Genomic DNA, 21,158 nt, shown 5'->3' on the forward strand with positions numbered 1-21,158 from the left:
AAAAGTGAGGATTTTTTTCTCGGCTGCGATAAATTTCTGTGGCTGTTCTCTGAACAGTGCCAGAATAATTTCCCTGCATGCTTAATAGACCCCTTTTAACCTCTTGGGGGAGTTATATGTGTGATGTGATGGACTGTGATAGACATTTGGTCAGAAAATAAAGCCTGGTTCTGAAAGCCAGCCTATAGAAAGAAATTTATAGAACACCACATGTCTCTTTCACTTTCTTTTTTTGTAACTAAAAGAACACTTTCTCTTCAGTGGACAACCAGCCTATGCTGCACTACATTCGAGATAAAACGGCAGTCCCTTACTTCTCCAACCTAGTCTGGTTTATTGGAAGTCATGTGATTGAACTGGATAACTGTGTACAAACCGATGAAGAGTAAGTCTTTTGTTACTGTGGCTTAGTTTTTGTAAGTAGGGCTATTAAGCAAATCATTATCAATTAACCACATGCTATACTGTGTGTGTGTGTATTTTGATTATTTGAGGATCTGGCTGTGAAATAAACCAATACGTGAAGAACCCTGAATGGAATCTAAATCCTCAAGTACAAATCCTTATTTAATCTAGCATACTGCATATATTATAAAACTACTCTTATACACAGGGCTGTACTAAGGGCATGGCAAGCAGGGCGACCACCCTGGGGCTCACTCTTTTAACCTCTATTAGAATTAACTGGAAAGGGGCCCCACACATTTGCCCCGCACCCCACCAGGGCTCTCTAAGGACAGCCCTGCTTATACACCAGATATTTCATATGATAATTAAACTGTCACATATGAAAAAGATGATTAAATCCACGGTGAACCATACATAAGCAACTCATACAATAAACATCATCTTTTTAAAAGTCTAGTCAATTAATGTTGGAGCCAGGTACTGGTAAAAGCTTCCTGTGGAGCTTTGGATGAATGAAGAAATATCCAAAGAAACATCTCACAAGCGATACGCGTTTCAGCTATCAATAAGCCGCCTTCAGTGGCAGTGATGGAAAACTGACTCCTTACCAGTCACCAAAACATTTTAGTACATATAATATATTTCTTTATAGTGTCGGGTAGAGCAATCCTTCGGATTTGTACTAAATGTACAATCCCCATTCAGCCGTGATTCTTGCTGGGTGACTCTGGGCCAGTCACTTCTCTCTCAGCCTAACCTACGTCCCAGGGTTGTTGTGTGGAGAAACTTAAGTATGTAGTACACCGCTCTGGGCTCCTTGGAGGAAGAGCGGGATATAAAATGTTAAAAAATATTTTTATTTATTTATTTAATGTGTGAACACTGTAAGATATTCCTCGCAGGGGATGGGGCTGCTCTGGGAAGACCATCTGCTTGCAAAAGGTTCCAAGTTCCCTCCCTGGCAGCATCTCCAAGATCAGGCTGAGAGAGACTCCTGCCTGTAACCTTGGAGAAGCTGCTGCCAGTCTGTGTAGACAGTACTGAGCTAGATGGACCAAGGGTCTGACTTGGTATCAGGCAGCTTCCTATGTTCCTATGAGGAGGCAGAGGGTGCTGTGGTGTCCTTCCTTCTGCACTTGGCTCCCTGTTTTAATTACTGGGTTTAAAAGATAGCTTCATGTATTCCCAGAAGGATATAAAGGTGGAAGGAGGAACTAAAACGGCAACTTTTAGGAGGAAATGCATGCACTGTAGGTAGAAATTGCTTCAAATCATAGTATAGTTTGGTTTTTATATACCGTGTTTCCCCTAAAATAAGACAGTGTCTTATATTAATTTTAGCCCCAAAAAATGCACTAGGGCAATTAGTGGTACATCAGAAATTACTGCTAGGTCTTACTTTCGGGGTATGTCTTATTTTCGGGGAAACAGGGTAGTTGGACATGTAGTTCTTAATGTTCCCTTCTTTTGCAGGCACAGAAACCGAGGAAAGCTCAGCGACCTGGTAGCTGAGCACCTTGATCATCTCCACTACCTTAATGATATCCTTATCATTAACTGTGAATTCCTAAATGAGGTGCTCACAGATCACTTACTGAACAGCCTCTTCCTGCCCCTTTATGTGTATTCCTTAGTAAATCAAGATAAGGTAAGAAATGACCGTGTCTTGGTTTAGATTGTTCCCTTGTGGAACAGGGAACCCTAACTTCTTTTTCTGTGTGTACTGCTTTGTGGGCTTTTGGGGGTGTGTGTTGAAAATGGCATATAAATATTCATCAATACTCATTTGTCAAAGTGTTGAGAACCACCCCCATTTGGTATGCAAGTGACTGCTGGAGGAGGAGGAGGAGGTTGGGCAGACTGCAGAATGGTGTCCCATCTGAAATGGGCAAACTGTGGTCTAGGGTGATGTTCCGCTTCATAGACTGCTGTTGGGATCGTGTTTAGGGAAGGCAGGAAAGAGGCACATTCTGTGCTTTGCCTGCACGTCTGGAACACAAATCATGGGTTGGAACTAAACTAGTCAGTGCAAACTGTGATAGGATGTTATGTCTGAACCAACCCAAAAAACATAATGGTCCAGTTTTACCTTTAATTTGTTTGGTAGATTTGTACACTGCCCCAAACGCTGATCTCGGGGTGGTTTCAAACACACATGAATCAAATTAAAAGAAAATTAAAACAGTTTAAAACCACAATTCTAGTTAAAAAGCCTGGGTGAGTAAATTACCCTTAAGAGTCTTTTTAAGGGCCATCAGAGATGGGGAGGCTCTTGTTTCAGCAGGGAGTACTTTCCAAAGCCTCAGGGCGGCAACAGAGAAAGCCCACCCCTGTGTGGCCACCAGACAGACTGGTGGCAACTGCAGATGGACCTCTCTGGATGATCGCAGTGGGGTTCATAACAAAGAAGACATTCTCTTAAATAGACTTTAAGACAAACTGAAATAGTTCCAATAAAATTATTACTCTTGATTAAGGTTGTAGCAGATTAAATCCTTTGTCTCAGTGCAAGCTCATGTGAGGGCAAGAAATGCTGAATCATCCATGCTGAGCTGCGTGACTAGGCTTCTCCTAATACTCTTCTGTATTGGTTCTTGGTTCAAAAATGGCTGCTGCCGCCACCCCTCAATATTACAGAGCTTGAACCTCCCTGGGCTTGGGGTGGAATTCCAGGGGGGAAACTCTTTATTTTGCTACTAGACAATTACAGACATCTTCCACATGCAAGCCTGCACGTGGTGAGAAAACTGTTAGCTGCTGGATGTCTGAGGAGACGTGTTTGCACCAGAGAAATCCCCCTTTAGCCCTTCTTGAGTTAAAAACCTTGTAGAGGCTTGTAGAAGAAAAGGAACAAAAAGAAAAAAAACAATTTTATTCAGGTACTACAGACTGCTTTCATCTGAGGCTTACTCAGCTTTTAGTTACAGATAAAGATACTCAGTAGGTTACATGAATACTTCAAAAGAAGTGTTCAAAAGAATGATGTCGGGGCGGCACACTTTGAAAATCTTGGTTACCCACTAGCAAAGAACAGGTATGTAGGAAAATGCAAAAGCACCCTTAAATGTGTGCAGGGTCTTTTGCTATGCCCTAGGTGTATTGAGCGTAGGCTAGTGTTTCTTATTTCAACTATATTTCAACTATAAAAGATCAGTATCAAGAATATGCAAAACACACACAAGGAATATAACTACTAATGCAAAGTCTGACTAAACAAACTTTTCCCTAGAATAAACTTCCTGAAGCCCAAGCCCAAGCTTCCTTTTCTTTAATTCCCCAAACTCCAGAGGAGAACTCAGTCTTCCTGCCCTCCTATCTTCCAAAGATCCACAGAGTCATTTTCCTGCAGCCATTCTTCCTGGCCCCATGTCCTTTTCTAACCAAGAACTGCCTTCTTCCTTCCAACAGCTCTCTAGGTCCCACCCACCTGGTGTGCTGATCCAAGCCCTGGAGTTCACCAGCCTGTCAGTTAGAACAGGGTTCACTTCTGGTTACCTCCCCAGGGGGAGGGGTGGCTGATCATTACAAAGGTGTAGTTGAACTCTTAATTCTTTTTAATAAAGACTAGGACGTCTACCCTTTTTAAAAATGGTTCACAAGAAGAACCGCCTCTGGTTTATGTGCTACTGCTGGTCTCTCTCTCTCTTTACAAGAAACTTGGTTGATATAGCTGAGGTCATTTTTTTCCTTTCAGAAGGAAACTAGAGGAAAATGGATTCTTGGCACAGCTAGAAGATTCTTCTGCATTTGACCTTGTGTAGCTTATTGAGCAGAATTTCTCAAAGAATATGATAGCTTTTTCCAAGAAATGTTAGTGACTGTTCAGCAGCATATATGTCACTTTGAATAAGAGCTTCTAAGGCATTGTTGAACACGATAAGAATCAAACTGTTCTGTGTCTGGGTGAACCAAATACCTAGGAAGTCTTTGTTTGTTTAATAGATGATGTCAGTGGCTCTTGTTAAATCTTCCACCCGCTTGGTTTTCCCCCCTCTGGAGCATTTGCTTCTGAGAAGGTTGTACTGCCTCTGAGCACCTGGGGCTGATTCATCTCTGCCATAAAGGTGGGACTGACCACTTTAGTCTGGTAGCAGCTCCCGCTCGTTGCTTTGTGCACATGTTCTGTGTTCCCACAAAATACTTGTGGATGGCAAGCTGCATAAGTGGAGTCCAGCCTAGCTGGAGATATTTCAGCCACTCTCTCCCAGATGAACCTGGGAGAGTGATTGTAACAGCTATGTGTCGTGTTGGAGCAGTAGAGGCCTATGGAGGACTGTTCTTGATGGCTGCTCTGAGAGGACTTGAAACGTCTTTTGGAAGCATCAGAAACCTTCTTTAACTTTATTTGAAATGGCTCAGATAAGGGGTAGGCTTATCAGATAGCCCGGCATTCTCTGTGTGTGTTTCCTCCCTATCTACTTCGCAATGCCTGGACCAATATGAACCAAATCAGGTACAGTTGTTGGGACACCTTAATGACCTAGTTGTGATGATGTAATCCACCCCAATTCAAGATGGCGGACACATGAACATTGAAGGCGCAAGAGGGCTAACTTGTAGACTTCCTGATTTGAACCAAATTTGGTACAGTTTTAATGAGTGACATACAGGGTGTCACCAATGGTGTGGTTTCTCATGATGTTATCCACCCCAATTCAAGACAGCAGACACGTGAACATTTGAGATGCAATAGCACTAACTTGTGAACCAGAACAATACAAAAGATCAGGAAAAAGACGAATATAATACTAGGCTGTAATATATATATCTAAAAAGTATAAATATGGCTACGAATAGGTATTTCAATAATAAAAATTAAAAGTTCTACATAACAGCTTAAAACACAGTTACGGTCATTATATAAAAATAAAATATTAAACATCCTCATACATATACCAATTAAAAAGTGCCCCAAAGTATATGTAGTAATATTGTGCTCACAAATGAGCTAAAATCCTTTTTTAAAACTTGTCAATTTGATGCTGTGTTGCCAAGTAATTTGAAGTCTTAAAGTCTTGTCCAGCAAGTAATGCATGATTCAACTTTAATGTCTTCCTCTGTGACTTTATCATAAGCTATCACAAGGTCCTCCAGAATTCATGTTCTCCTTCTCACTTAGAGGCACATTATTCTTCTGTATATAAGGCCCGTGTTATAAAAGTCAAAAAGTCAAAACACATTAGCTTAAAATTCAACCATCTACTGCAAAATTACCAGGGCCATGAAATGAACCACATTTGCCCTCTTTTAACAAGAACAACTTGTTCATTCTGTTGTTCACGTTACACAGTCTCTTACAAGGATTTTTGTCAAAAGACTTTTTCACTGATGCTCTCAGAAATGATTATAAGGGTGGAAGTGATCATTCAGGAAATGTTCTCTTAACCAATTTTGTCACTGGAGTTTTGAGATGATTTCTACAATTTAACATACTAGCTGTTGTGGTACATGCTAACTCAGGACTGCACAATTTTGGTCCTCCTGAATGTGTTGGACTACAACTCCTATCATCCCTGAACCTTGGCCACTGTGACTGGGGACTGGGGGGGTTGTAGTCCAAAAGCAGCCTAAAGGGCCAAGGTTGGGCAACCTTGTGCTAACTTTTAGGCAATTAATGCTCTTCTTTCAATCCTTTGCTCCTTAGGGTGATGAGCGTCCGAAAATAAGTCTTCAGGTTGCTCTGTACCTGTTGTCGCAAGTATGTGTCAAATATCTCTACTCTGTATTTAGTGCATTGTTGAGAACTTGTAATTTTACCAGTGAATATATTTAATATTTGCATAGCATCAGCAATGTGCTTGATGCTGTACAGGTGACCTTGTCTCTGCCTGAATGTATGAAGCTGTCTTATCTTGAGTCTGGTTCAGCTAGCTCAGTATGGTCTTCTCTGACTGGCAGCAGCTCTTCAAAGTCTCATGCAGAGAGAAGGTGTAATTGTAATTGTAATTTTATTTACGGTCATTAGACCAAACAGAGAGAAGTCTTTCCCAGCCCTGCTACCTGGGATCCCTTTAGGTGATTGAACCTGGGACGTCCCTCATGCGTTCAGCCACTGAGCTGTGGATGCTTCTGAAGAGCACACAAAATTGTCTTTATACCAAGGCAGGCTATTGGTCCATCTGGTCTTGTATTGCCTGCTTTCACTGGTGTCTCCAGGTGTCTGGCAGAGAGAGGTCTTTCCTGGTCCTGTTACTGTGGAGATCATCCTAATTGGAGATGTCAGGGATTGAACCTGGAAGCCCCTGCATACAAGGCCCAAGCACTGCCACTGAGTGACAGCCCCTTCTCAAAGCTTAGAAACTCATGGCTGGCAGTAGCCAAAGGCGAGGAGAGAGGCAGGTGGCTTTTGCAGGGGACAGTGTAATGGGGTGGCTTTTGCAGGGGACAGTGGAAAAGCAGTTATGGTAGGACTAGGATTTTTTCAGAGAGGCTTTCCTCAGGAGCCAGTTAAAACATGCAGAAGAAGCATGTGGTACTGATGGGGAGGACTGTACCACCTCAGCCTGCAGGTGAGGATTGCCCCCACCTTGCCCCGCTACCTTTCCCTGCGATGGAAAGCGAGCTCCTCAGCAGGAAGACTAGCCTTTGAATACTTCTTGAGCTTTTCACTTTCCACCTCAAGGGACTTTTGATGTGGGGAAGCATCCAGATATGTGACATGTGCACACTAGCTGGACTTTCCATCAGTGCTGTGCTTGAGGGAACTGCGTCTTGCACTACTTCTGCATGTTCAGATCGCCCCGAGGGCAGAAGAAAGAACGCAGGGGAAAGGGTTCCAGGCATGGGAGACCGCAAGAGTGGCTTTGCAGGCCCCCTCCCTAACGTTCTCTTCTGCCTCTCCTTTGCAGGTGTTCTTAATTATCCATTACGCCCCTCTGGTGAACTCTCTGGCTGAAGTTATTCTTAACGGAGACCTGTCAGTGTTTTCTTCAAAAGTTGAGCACGATATCCAGAAAAGCTCAGTAAGTGAGGAACATCTGTGTGGTTGCATCTGCCTCTCATGAACCACAGGCCAGAGCTCAGGCACACGTGCTCATTTTCCACGAACTGGGGAGTGTGGTGTGTGTGTGTGAGCAGCTGCCTTCCTTTTTGCTTCTGTTCTATCTAGAGGGTTGCCAGGCTGCATGTATCTGGTACACTTCATCTTTCTTTTTAAAAGCCACAATGTTGGCCTGCTCCCTGCATGCAAATGGAGAGATAGGAGGTTCGCTTACATATGAAAACAATCTTGTCTTCACAGCACATTAGCTGACTCTGTACATCTTGGCCAGTTTTCTTCAAGTGGCTTTTATTACTGGGAAATCTGTGGTCAGATGCTTGAGACCTTGTTCTGCAGCAGCAGCTCCGTTTCCACTGAAGCGATTTTGCAGAATTTCTCAAGCCTGAGGTTTCTTTAACAGTTTAGGGGTGTGTGTTGGAGTAAGTGTTTTCATACTTTGATGACTTTTCTGAATAAGTTCTTTTTTAATCCCTCAAAAAACAGAAGTGTGCTACTGCTAGTTCTGGACCGCCACTTCCGATTGCCAGAGATAAAAAACTGGCCTGTCTGTGTTACAAGCTGGGCATAATATAGTAGGCTGAGCCACACTTGCTAAGTAGGACAGCAGTGGAATCTCACAGTTCAGCATTTCAGTCTTTGCTAAGCAAAAAAGCCGATTGTGCCTGTACTCAAACACCTGAGTTGGCTGCCAGTATGTTTCCAGGCAAAATATAAAATGCTGGTTATTACCTTTTTAAAGCCCTGGAATGCGTAGGCCCAGGTTACCTGAGAGAGCACCTTCCTCTGCGAGATCCCCACTACTTATTAAGATCATTAGGAGAGGTCCATCTTTGGGTGCCATCATTTGTTTGTGGCAACTTGGGATCAAGCCTTCTCAGTTGCTTTCGCTAGGTTGTGGAACCATGCTCCTTGTGGGTTTAAATGGGTGAGCAAGCTTGGCCCTCCTGCTGTTACTGAACTACAACTCCCATCAGTAATTGTGGCTGGGGATGATGGGAGTTGTAGTTCAGCAATGGCTGAAGGGCCAAGTTTGCCTACCCTGTAAGATAAGAGGTTTATCATTCCTGGAGGCCTTCGAGAGAGTCATAAAGACCTTCCTCTTTAGCTTGGCTTTCAATAATATTTAAATGGTGTTAATGTTTTTAAAGTGAGTTAATATTTTCGATAGTTGTATTTTGTTTTTTATGTTCATACTTGGTTTTTTTAAATTATGAACTGCCCTGAGCCATTTTTGGATGGGTGGTATATAAATGAAACAGTAATGAAAACCCAGACTTGCTGTGTGGACCATGAGTGGGAACCCCTGGGTGAAAATGATGTGAAGTAGGGCAGTTGTGTACAGCACTGTTCTGGGCGACCCCAGGTGGTGGTGCCTACATACCTGTACATCTGTTTGTCGACCAAAGCCAGCTTGGATAATCGGCCAGAGCAAGGTGACGACCCTCCAGAGACAAGTGAGGTATCAAATTAAAGCATGCCACACCACAGATCCAGAAAAAGGATTGGAACGGTTGCTAGTTTGCCCTGCCAGACAAAAACTCAACCAAAAAGCAAAACCTTTAAGCAGAGCTGGGTTCGTTCCATTGTTTGTTTGTTTTGTTTTTTACTAGGACCACCAAATCCACCAATGGGAACTAGGTGCAAAATAGTGGCGGGAATGGGACCAGAGGCAAGAGGTGTGACCCTTACACTACCAAAAGGTGGAATACCAGTGTCTTGGATAAAACGGTGGTGGTTTGGGGGACAGAACCGCTTTCCCTGCTGTACCCAGTGAGCCACAGACTGGGCGGACCTGCACATATCTTCTTAGTGAAGTGGCCAGCAGAGCTGCACAAAGCAAGGAACACAGAGGCTGAGAGAGAAGTGATTCACACAGGAACCGCCATGGCAGAACACTGTTCTTCCCTTACAGTGTAGCTTAAACCAGCATTTCCCAGCCAAGTGTCTAAAACTGTAGCTTTGAAAATAAAACTGTGGCTTTATTTTTTTTTAACCTCTTTCAGACTACCTGTCAATTGGGGGGGGGGGGGTGGAGGGAGGGAGAATGGGGTGCAGTACTTGCACCCACAGCAATCTTGTTTTTCAGAGCAGCAGCAACTGGGGCCAGGTTTGGCTTGCAGCCCTAGAATTGCTCCTCTTGCTATAGGAAAAGGCTGCCAACTTGGGAGAGATAGGGATGCTTGTGTTTCCTGCAGTGGAGAGACCCCAAAGGGGTCGTCTTGATAGGATTACCTTTGCTTGGTGAGTCATGAGTGTTCATAACATGTGACGCAGGGCAGGAGGTCACATTCAGCACTTGCCTTCCTTCCTGTGAGAATGGTTTCCACCTGCTTCCTGCCTGAATCGGATGTGGTCCAGTCCTGCTGCGCTAGTTTGGCTTAACCTACTTTCTCCCCTTCCTGTAACCTGAAGGTGGTAACTGACATTCTTTCATTTTTTATTTTTTTTTAGTCAATGTCCCGACCCAAACTTTAAAATAGATCATAGGAAGTTGCCTTGGACCGAGTCAGGCCATTGGTCCATCTAGCACTGTATTGTCTACACTGACTGGCAGCAGCTCTCCAGGGTTTCAAGCAGGAGACTCAGCACCTGGAAATGTGCTGAGATCCAAGATTTGAACCTGGGACATTCTGCATGCAAAGCAGATGCTCTACTATGGCCCCATCCCCTAAAATTTAGATCCCAGTCTTTTTCCATAATTGTTCTAAGCCACAATCAGAAGTAGAATCTCCCCATCCCACGCTCCTGCACCCATCCCATGCCTGAGGCTAGGAGATCTTGTGCAAAACTAGGGTTCAGTGTTCGTAACATCTGGACTGGGCCACTGCCTCTTGCTCATCCTTCTGGCAATGCAGCATCTTGCTGTTGCTGACTAGCAGCTCTCATGGTTCAAGATTCAGCCCTAAACACCGAGACTCAAAGTTCCACAGAAGTTATCCCTAAGTTACAATTCCCAGCTTTGTTGAGCCATTCATAGGAACACAGGAAGCTGCCTTCTACCGGGTCAGACCATTGGTCTGTCTAGCTCAGGATTGTCTACACAGACTGGCAGCGGCTTCTCCAAGGTTGCAGGCCGGAGTCTTTCCCAGCCCTACCTGGAGATGCTGCCAGATAGGGAACTTGGAACCTTCTGCATGGCAGCATGCCAGTGCTCTTCCCAGAGTGGTCACATCCCCTTAAGGGGAATATCTTACAGTGCTCACACATGTAGTCTCCCCATTCCAATGCAATCCAGGGCAGACCCTGCTTAGCAAAGGGGTCAATTCATGCTCGCTACCACCAGACCAGCTCTCCTCCCACACACAACAGTAGCCCTATTCAACAATATTTTCAACTCTTCTACAATCTGTACACACGTACAGCTGTCTACATGTTGAATGCAAGTACAGCAGTCCTATCTACCCTGCATTCGAGGGGCCTGTACCTAGGTTCACCTTTTTATTCACAATTTGATTGGTATTTATGTGGTTTACAAATGGTTTGGTTCACTTTTCAGCGGAATGCGGGTGCAGTCATTGACACACAAACCTTTATGTGTTTACAGACATCTGAATGCAGGTAAAACATAAGGTTGTGTTTTGGTCCAGTTGCTTTGTTACAAAACATGTGAAAGTATCCTGCATGCTAAGGAGGGCTTTTGTGTCTGTCAATATTTTAGGCGAAGACAGGCATCAGATACTTCATTAAGCCTTCTGAGACCTTGGAGAGATCCCTGGAGATAAACAAGCAGAAGGGGAAGAAGCGGCTGCAGAAGAGACCCAACTATAAAAATGTTGGGGAGGACGAGGAGGAAGAGAGGGGGGCGGAAGATAACCAAGAAGGCATGGAGGGACCTTCAAAAGGCATCAAGCCGAGTGGGGAGAGTGAAGGTGAGTGTGCTGATCAGTGGAAACCACAACAAATAGGAGTCTCTTCTTCATGTGGTCCTGATTTCTTGTGGGCATTTGAGATCCATTCTGGGTCTGCTTGGTTTGATTGCAATGTGCAGATCTCACCTGAGGAACTAACTGCCTTGCCCGGCATTCTTCATGAAAATTCCAGCAGCCAGCAAGGACCAAGCGATTCATCCCTGGACTACTTCTGTCCCACCTGCTCTGTATAACATCTCCCTTTAAATCCATGTTTTGCTGTTTACCCTGCAGAAATCGAGATGGTGATCATGGAGCGATGCAAACTGGCTTCTGTGACAGAGCAAAACATCACGGATGAAGAAAAGAGCGCAGGCGCGGCTGGCCTTGAAGCATCGAAGTGGAGCAGGTATGGGAAGAGACTTGGAGGTCGCATCCTGCTCTTGCTGTGGAGTCTTTCCTGTTTTCTGTCCTCTTCCCAAGGTCTCTTCTGCATATATGTCCATTTAGTGGCCGCTTGTCTAAAGCATCTATATGTCTAAAGCAAGGGCGTGGTGAGCAGGGCAGAACTTGACTCTTCTCCGTTGTCTGGAAAAGATCTCCTTAGCCAACCGTTCAGCCGAAACCAATGGTCAGCAATTTGCCCTTCCTTCCTCAGTCCCTGGAAGACTTCTAAAAAATGTGTTTTTGTCGTGTTCTTGCTGGGTGGTGCCCTCAGGGCTGGCTGGCACTTTCACTGATCCATTTTCGTTCGTCCTGGCTGCAACCCCCAACAGGGGCGCCCATTTGCCAGCCAGCCACTTGAGCATATCTGGCAGTGATGGGGCAGTGGTGTCTGGGAGGATGCATGACAGGCTCTGGGTGCATCCTGTGAGGGGAGTGTTGGCCCTGGAGGGGAGTCTGGAGGAAAGAATGGGAGCACAAAGGCAGCCGAGTCCAGTCACCCTGCCTGCATCAAGGAGAGTTTAGCCAAGGCATGCCAGCTCGCTCCATGGACTTGGAGGATTGTGCGGTTGTCCCCAATCCTTTTCTGACCTCCCCTGGGCGTAGGGTGGATCTCCCCAGCTTCAAGGCCGCTTGGATGCCTGTTGCCCTAAACCACACAACATCAAGCATGCCTTCCGACCTGAAGCTCAGCTGCTCACCCTGTTGTCAAGCAAGCCTGACTCTGTCATCTCTGTTGCCTCCCTGTGGAAGAGACTATTCAGTTTTCCCTGTAGCAAGTAAGCTCCTTGGGACACAGGTCCCTTCCCTTGGAGTCTGTACCGTGCCATTTGTAACTGATGACCCTAAATGGTAGGACACAGACACGTGAATTCTAAATGTGTTCCCTCTCCCAGGCCTTTTCTCGAGATGGTGTATAACTCCCTGGAGTGTGCGGAAGACGATTACCACGCTCTGTTCGTGCTGTGCCTCCTGTATGCCATGTCTCATAACAAGGGTAAGGCTTGACCCTGCAGCAGCATAATGAATATCCTGGCCCTCTTGCGCTCCTTCCAGCTCATGATGAATCATAATGCTTCATAGTTGCATGGTGGCATTTCAGGGTGCAGAGTGCACCATGTGCAGGAATCCACACATTTAGGCTTCGCTCACTAGCCAGCCATGATTTGTGGTCGCCGCCAATGCCCTCTCCCCACCACCCCCGCCCCCAATCCTTTCCTGGCACACAGGCAGAGGGCCTAGGAGAGGAGTAAGTATTCTGTCATTTGCACTGAGACAGGGACATGTTAAGAAGCAGCACCAGGAGCCCTTTCCCTTTGCCGAGAAGAGAGTCCTGCTGTTACTTACTTTCTCAGAAATGGCAGTGGAAGTGAGGCCTCTGGGGAGGAGCGCCGTGTGGGGCTGAGTGTCCTGCTCACCAGAGAGCTGGGGGCGCCTGGGAGTTAAAAATCCTCAGGAGTCCCCGCCCGCCCCTAGATTTGATCTACAAAGCATCATAGCTGTTTGGCATCAGGCAAAGCACGTTAATTGCCAAAACAATCTAACTTTTCCTTTTTGGTGATCCTATCATGTTGTTATTTTAAAACAAATCTAAAAATATGTCTAAAATGTCAGTGTTGCATCAAGTACGGGAATAGCTCCGTTTGTGTGTTCAGGGAAACGGTGCTGAGAGCGACATTCCAGAAGAGTGCTAAGGCTGGAACAAGCGGGCCTTAAATTTACTGGAACTGCCTGGCCACCAGGAGTTCAGGGTTGGTGGGAGAGGCATCTGTTGTCCTGCTTTTATTACGCAATGGCATTCTGTGGCTGGGTGGCGCTGAGACAATGAGCTTTGCACATCGTCTGTGGATATGACAGACGGCCTTGCTGTAACGTGGCTTGTTGAATAAAGATGGCGTTCTGAAGCAGACTTTTCTGAGAAATTGCCTCTCTGTGTCACAGGAACAGCTCGTTGTGCGTGGTCACTTTTAAGTTACTTGCATGCTTTAACAAGCCTACTACGTGTCCCCAGATCCTCTCTTTCCCTGGATTCATGCATGTGTTTGTTAGTGCTCACAAGAGTCAGACTGGTGGAGTGCAGCTCCCTTCAGCCTTTTGGGAATATGGACCAAAATCTAACCCTCCCTCCCGCTTCGGACCCACTCTTGTTCCCTTAACACTCTCTCTGCCCCCTCCTTTCTGCTTTCCTCTTCCCTTAAAACAGGCGTCTCAAACTGTTGCCCTCCAGCTGTTGTTGGACTACAACTCCCATCATCCCTGGCCACATGAGATGTCCATCACAAAGAGGAGATGTGAGGAGGGAGTGAAGTCTTGCTTGAAGCCCCTTTTGGGGGATTGGAAGGCCTGTCCCACTCCCACTCTTATCTCTTCCAAGAAAGCTAGTTGCTGACCAGACTTTTCCCACTAAGGTAGTTTCCTAACTTCAGCAATTATTAGCAAGAGTATTATCAGGACTCCGGTTGGGTTTATCGGCACAAAAATGTTTGGAGCACCTCAAGTGGCTGTGGAGAAACTTGCTGGAGGTGAAGGGCCTAGGATGATTGAATCCCTGAGCAGGAGACGGGCAATCTAGATCTCAGGGCTTTGAGTGGAAACACAGAAGGGTTGATGAAGTCAGTGTCCTTTGTTCCCCACTTCTCCAAATCTCGCATGGGCCACATTTGGAAGAGCAACTTTGCTGCCATGATGATTCCTCAGAAGTTGTGCTTTGATAAACAGCCGTGATGTAGTAAATGCCTCTCATTTCTTCAAGGAATTGAGCCAGTCACGCTGGAGAGAATTCAGCTCTCGGCACAAGACGCAGAGGAGAAAAACGCCTACAACCATGTGCTTGCTGAAAGACTCATCAGGATCATGAACTGTGCCGCTCACCCAGGTAGAGGGTTTGCATCAACCATCTCTTGGTGGTAATGAGTGTTGACGCATAAGTATCGTGTGTGGTCTAAAGCAACCTGTGTTCACGACACTTGTGTGTCCTTCATTCTGCTTGAGAACTTGTGACTCTCTTTTCTTCTGAGACAGGAGCTGGTTAGGATGATGACCTAGAGCAGCAGACCAATGCTCAGGGTGTCATAAAACAACAGGCTTGTTCTCACCATGAGAACAAGCCTGATAAGTGGCGGGATTCTGGTGCGTGAGAGTGAAGTGCATTTTGCTGTCAGTATTAAATGACTGGAATGGTCCTGAGCCCAGGCCCCCTTGCTCTGAATCCCTTTGGAATAATGCAGCCATCGTTTTGCTTACACTCCTCTCTTTCCTTCCTCCCATAGATGGCAAAATCCGCTTGGCAACGTTGGAGCTTGGCTGCCTGCTGTTGAAACAGCTGGTGTTGGCCAAACATGGTAGTATTATCAAAGATGTGCATCTCGCCTGCCTGGAAGTGAGTGTTTCGGTTTCGGTAACTTCCATGGCGCTTCCAGCTTGGAAGTGCTGGGGCTGCTTGATTGCCAGCCCAGAGTGCTTTTTGTGGGGCTTTGCTGTTGGCTGCTGTTGGGTTGGCTTGTCAGGAGAATGTGTCTGCTCTTCCTGTCGTCAAGTGGAGCAGAAGCATATCAGCTTCAGCTGATTCACCAGCTGCTTCTATTTCTTGAGATAAATGGCCTCAAAACAGTGGTACATCTGCTGGTCACCTCCAGACTTGACTACTGCAATGTGTTCTGTGTGGGGCTGCCTTTGTACATTGTCCAAAACCTGCACTTGGTATGGAATGCAGCAGCCAGGTGGGTCTCTGGGTCATCTTGGAGAGACCATATTACCCCGTATTGAAAGAGCTGCTGATACGTTTCTGGCAAAATACAAGGTGCTGGTTATGACCTATAAAGCCCTAAACAGCTTAGGCCCTGGATATGTAAGAGAACATCTTCTTCGCCATGATTCCCACCACCTATTAAGCTCATCTGGGGAGAGGTTCGTCTACTCAGGGACAGGCCTTCTCTGTTGTTGCCCTGAGGCTTTGGAATGTGCTCCTTGTTGAAATAAGAGCTTCCCCATCTCTGACAACTTTTAAAACATCTGTTCACCCAGGCTTTTAATTAGATTTACTGTTTTAATACATTTAACTTGTTTTAAGTTCTAAATTGTTTTAATGTTTAAATTCTGTTTTAATTGTGTTTTAATTTGTAAACCGCCCAGACACACAAGTTTGGGACAGTATAGAAATTTGTTAAATTTTTTGTAAAGAAGATGAGGGGTCTCGTCTTTTGAGCTGTTAACAGCTCTGCTGTCCAGTCATGTCTTGGAAGTTGCCTCCTGCTAATGCAGACCCTTGGTCCACCTGTCTCAGTGCCATCCACTCTGATTGGCAGTGGCTCTCCAGAGCAGAGGCAAGTCTTTCTCACCTTGCTACTAGGTGACAAAATCTCTTTTTCTCTGGAGATTCCAGGAATTGAACTTGGGGAGAGGAACTGTTCTTGTGGTATCGAGCAGGAATTGTTCCTTTTGCTAAGCAGGGTCCAACTTGGTTTGCATTTGCTTGGGTGACTACATGTGAGTGCTGTAAGATATTCCCCTTGGGGGATGGGGGCATAGCCCAGTGGAAGAGCAGAAGGTCCCAGGTTCAATCCTGGCAGCATCTCCAGGTAAGGCTAGGAGAGATTCCTGCCTGTAAGCTTGGAGAACCACTGCAAGTTAGTGTAGGTAATACTGAGCTAGATGGACCGTTTTCTGACTCGGTATAAGACAGCTTCCTATGTTCCTGTGACCTTCTGCATGCAAAGTGTGTGTTGGAACACCGAGGTCAGGGCAGCTGCTAAAATGTTTGGTATGTGTAGCAACCTTCTAGTTGGTGAAATCATTGGCTCATCTAGACCAGTGCTTTGTTTTGACTGGTGCCACCTCTCCAGGGTCTCTTAGGCCAAAAACTTCTTCCAGGTCTGATCTCTGGGATCCTTTTAAGAGAGTTGCCAGGGATTGAACTTGGGATTCTATCTCTGCATGCATGGGTTCTGCCACTGATTTACAGCACTGCTTAATAAATGTGAGAACTTTTAAAAGTCACCTTGCATAATCTGTATGACCAATCTCACTAGAGTGCTGTTGAGAATTGCCTCTTTTGATTGATTGATTGATTGATTGATTTCATTTCATTTCTATGCCGCTCTTCCAAAAATGCCTCAGGGCAGTTTACATTAATCTTAATCAGGAAAAATTGTCTTGAAAATGGGGGAAACGTTACTGTACTGGCAATTATGGAAGGCTGCATCTTTTTAGATATTCTTGCCGCTTTTGAACAACTGCAGGCCCTTTTCTCGGTAGCTGTGCTTTGAACTAGCACTGAGGCATTTCCTGTTCCTTCTAGGGTGCAAGAGAAGAAAGTGTTCACCTGCTGCGGCGTTTCTATAAGGTATGCTCTTGCTTTAAGTTGGCCAAACCTCCAGATAGAGGAGAAAAGAGGGGAAGCTGGAGGAACTGCAACAATCCTTATGGAAAAATACTAATATGAAAAATTGCCGTTTAATGCCGGACATATGGCTGTCTCTTCCTAACAGTAGACCACAGTCTACTGAGCCAAACTGTATATTACGCTAAGCGCATGATTTGGCCCTGCCTGTTTGCTCTTCTTGGTGGGAAAGGGGATCGGGGCTGGGACCACAGCAAGCATGCAAAGAGGGGGCATTGAAACACTAACGGAAGCTTCCCTGTTTCACTGGGACCAGGGAATGGCAGGAAAGAGCTCAGTGCCTTCTCTCTGTGTACTGTAGTCCAATGCTGATTTACTCCCACCCACCATTGCTGCTTTTTTTACGTTTAAAAAAACCAAAACCCACACAGGGCTAAACTAGACATTTAACATAATATGTCGTTTGGCTCCCGTTAGGCCAATGTATATCTGATGCATCTGGAGTGGACGGTCCGTGGCCTCTGAGCCTTATACTGTCAACCGCTGCTGCCTTTGGAGTCCTCCAGCGCTCTGCATGTGGCAGTGGGAGCCTCTGAAGCCCCTGTTGATGGCACTGATGCAGTCTTTGGAAAAAGTCAAGGATGCTGTGTTGGCTCTTCTGCAGGGGCAGGGGTTGGCCTTGGCCTGCCACACCCAGCATTGCAGCCGGGCTACCAGGAATCAGGAGCGACATTTAGTCTCTTGCCGGCACTTGGGGATGGAAAGGAAAGGCAGCCTTCCTCCCCATAGCTCTCTCCCTCCCTTGCTCTTTGTTTTCTCCACTTACCTATGAAGTTCCTCTGAAGCATAGGGCAGGGAAGGGACAGGAACCCAGCAGCCTATCCAGTCTCACCGGGAGGCGCCATGGGTCTGATTCCATGCTTCCATACAGGTGATCATTGTAGGAGCAGTGGAGGGAGATCTTGGTGACCACATTTCCACGGCTCAGGTGAAGGCATAATTTCAGGTCTATCAGTGGCTACTAGTCTTGTTGGCTATAGACTACCTCCAGGCTTGGAGACAGGCTGCAACAGCAGAAGAGGGGGCATGCCTTCATCTCTTGCCTGTGGGCTTCCCAGAGACATCTGCTGGGCCACTGTGGGAAGCAAGATGCTAGATGAGATGGGTTCCAATTGGGCCCAATCCAGCAGGGCTCCTGTTCTGTTACATTCTTGTGCCTCTGCTGAAGTTGGTGAGGGCCCTGCCTGGGGAGGCCTTGGCATAGTGGTGGCTCTGGGTGTACCTCTGCCCTTCTCTGGCTCTTCCTATTCAAAAGATTGCAAGCTGAAGCTGAGAAGAGCAACAGGCATCTTCTTTTCCAGGCATTTAAACGGTTTGCGAGCGAGAGCCTCCTTCAAAAGCAGCATCAAAAGGCCAAGCGCCATGTTTTCCATCGGGGTCAAATCAGCAAGGCAACCTCAAGAGTGAGCATTTAGGGGCTGAAGCCTGAAGCACCTCCTGTGGGTGGGTGGGAGGGACATAAGCAGTTGTCAAGCAGGCCGCAGAAATGAACGTTGGGGTGCTGTTCATTCCTAGTTTGGTCAAAAGTAGTTCTCCAAGATTGTGTAGTGGGGGAAGATGAGATTTATTTGAGACCACCATTTAATGAGAAACAGAGTTTTACCATAGTGGCAATGTTGATGGAGGGAACAGACAGCCCTCTTGTTTTTCTTCAAAGGGAGAAGAAATCTTTCTGGACATGTTTGAAGATGAATATAGAAGTATGACTGTAAGTAAACGGCCAGGTGGATAGGGGATGGCAACCTGGGACATTAATGTAGATCATCTTGGAATGTCACGTTTAAACACAAAATGCATATAAGGGAGCTGCTTTCTGCCGACAGACCATTAATCTGTCTCGCTCATGATGGTCTACACCAGGCCTGCTCAACTTCGGCCCTCCTGCAGATGTTGGCCTACAACTCCCATAATCCCTGGCTATTGGCCCCTGTGGCTGGGGCTTATGGGAGTTGTAGTCCAAAAACAGCTGGGGGGCCTAAGTTGAGCAGGCCTGGTCTACACTAACTGGCAGCATTTATCCAGATTTTTCAGGCAAGGGTCTTTTCCTGCCCTACCTGGAGATGCCAGGGATTGAATCTGGGAAAGCATTTTATTGCCACACTTATTTATTTTTTCAGTTTATTGTCAATTTGTATACCGCCTTTCAGTAAAACAATCTCAAGGGGGTTCAAAGCATTCAAAGCAGGGGCTCTTTTTCCTTTCCCAGCTTAAGCCAATGAATGTGGAGTACTTGATGATGGATGCCTCCATTCTGCTGCCGCCAACAGGGACGCCGCTCACTGGCATTGATTTTGTGAAGAGGCTGCCTTGCGGAGACGTAGAAAGGACACGAAGGGTGAGTAGCGGAGTGACGGGTATTGTGTTGATGGGGGCCAGGCACAGTGTGGCCACTCTCAGGGCAACAACCGCTTCTCTCCCAGGCCCCCTGTTCGCATGAGCAAGCTTCCTTTCTTGCCTGTAGCAGGTCCCTCGAGTTCCCTTCTCCCCAGTTTGGAAGAGAGGTGAGGGGGCAGCCGGAGTAGCAGTGCCAGCGCCCCGGTCATCGTGATGTAGGGAAAGGGAAGAAGTGAAGTCAGCCTTGACCCAGCCATGGCTGCCACAGACCGACTACAGACTGTAGGTAGGCCCACAGCCACTTGCCCTGTAGACTGCAGAGGGATACATTTTATTTCCTGACCCAACCAAAGCTTGCTTAGGAGCTGCACCAGCCCTCGGTTTGTTTCCCAGCTCGGTTCGAGTGCCGATTTTAATCTTTAAAGTCAGAAGTGGGTTGGGACTCCAGCATCTAAGGGATCGCCTTTCTCTGTGCAGACCTAAGTACTGTACTACCAATGTCCCTTTCTCTGGGCGCATCTTCCCCTCACCCCACCCCAGAACCTTCTGAGCTTAGGTGACTGGCTATTGAAGGTGTTGCCTTTTCAGTGGTGGCCCCCCAACTGTGGAACTCCTTCCCACATGCATGCACATGATACCCCCTTGACCCTCCTCTTAGCACCGGGAAAAGTCTCTCCTGTCCCCTCACATGTTGAATGACTTCTGGTGTTTGAGAGCCTTTTAAATAGGCTTTTGAAAGTATAGCTGAGTTTATTATGAGCGGCTGCTTTAATGGCATTTTTCCCTTGTAGATTTTAGTTTGTGTTCAATTCTGTTGTAAGCCATCTGGATGTTAAACGCAATAACCGTTGTGATAAGATAACTCTTATCAATCTGATAAAGCCAGAATATTGGGGTGGAGAGTTCCAGAGGTGTTCCCACCACCACTAGGAGTTTCTTTGGGATATCTGAGTCATGCATTGCAGGGCACACGGGATAAGCTCAGCTGTTGCCGCCTCCTCCCCCACACCGCAGTAGCTTCATTACCACCTCCCTGAAATGCTGCTAAGGCCCTAGAAGTACTTTAGAATAAACTGCTTATGGGCAGGAAGCTGCTTTCTGAGCTGAGGTGACTTAGGTCCTGGGTCCCTCCAGCCCCTTATTGTCTCCTCTGACTGTGGGCAGCTCTTCGGGAGCCTTTTCCGTCATTCATTGTAAACCTCCCTGAGCCATTTTCGAAGGGCTGTATAAAAATCAAATAAATGAATAAATAAATTCTAGGGATTGAAGATACCAGGGATCGAACCTGGGATCTTCTGTGTGTGCAAAGGGTGTGATTCACCACTGCGTGATGGCTCCTGCCTGGTTCTGTTTTACCCTAATAAAATATTAGGGCAGCTGTTGGGTGAGCGAACCATGAGAGCAAGTGAACTGTACAACCTGTACGCAAAACGATGGGTGACCTTTTGGAACTCTTCCTAGGAAACCTATTTGTTTCCTTCTATAAAGAGAATGCAATACGGCGTGTGCTTGATTTCACTGTATTGATGGTGCATTCCTTCTTATCATTAAGTCTCTTTATCCTTTCAGCATACATAGAATCAGCATATCTGGGGGGAGAAGGGAATAAAACAGCAACCACATCGTTGAGTCTTAACATTCTTGGAAGTCCCAGCTGGTCTCTGAGCTGTTCTGTTTGTGCTGCCCGTTCACAACAGCTCACTTTGTTATCTTTCATCTCACTTTG

At 46.2% G+C, this 21,158-nt stretch overlaps 1 protein-coding gene across 9 annotated transcripts in view; it reads left to right on the top strand.

The window, feature by feature from the left end:
- Window positions 1–21,158, top strand: part of CLEC16A (C-type lectin domain containing 16A) — a 74,203-nt gene that overhangs the window by 10,993 nt on the left and 42,052 nt on the right. For 7 of the 9 annotated variants that reach the window (XM_053276282.1, XM_053276286.1, XM_053276289.1 and 4 more), the window contains 13 exons: window positions 262–385; window positions 1,882–2,056; window positions 6,053–6,106; window positions 7,257–7,370; window positions 11,067–11,277; window positions 11,551–11,665; window positions 12,597–12,697; window positions 14,453–14,575; window positions 14,970–15,079; window positions 16,997–17,041; window positions 18,400–18,501; window positions 18,756–18,806; window positions 19,305–19,433. In XM_053276282.1, coding sequence (XP_053132257.1) covers window positions 262–385; window positions 1,882–2,056; window positions 6,053–6,106; window positions 7,257–7,370; window positions 11,067–11,277; window positions 11,551–11,665; window positions 12,597–12,697; window positions 14,453–14,575; window positions 14,970–15,079; window positions 16,997–17,041; window positions 18,400–18,501; window positions 18,756–18,806; window positions 19,305–19,433 — 1,454 coding nt within the window. The remainder of the gene's footprint in view (window positions 1–261; window positions 386–1,881; window positions 2,057–6,052; window positions 6,107–7,256; window positions 7,371–11,066; window positions 11,278–11,550; window positions 11,666–12,596; window positions 12,698–14,452; window positions 14,576–14,969; window positions 15,080–16,996; window positions 17,042–18,399; window positions 18,502–18,755; window positions 18,807–19,304; window positions 19,434–21,158) is intronic. The other 2 variants (XM_053276283.1, XM_053276285.1) reach the window with 1 other exon arrangement.

This window comes from Hemicordylus capensis, chromosome 13 (genome assembly GCF_027244095.1).
Source record: "Hemicordylus capensis ecotype Gifberg chromosome 13, rHemCap1.1.pri, whole genome shotgun sequence".
NCBI lineage: Eukaryota > Metazoa > Chordata > Lepidosauria > Squamata > Cordylidae > Hemicordylus > Hemicordylus capensis.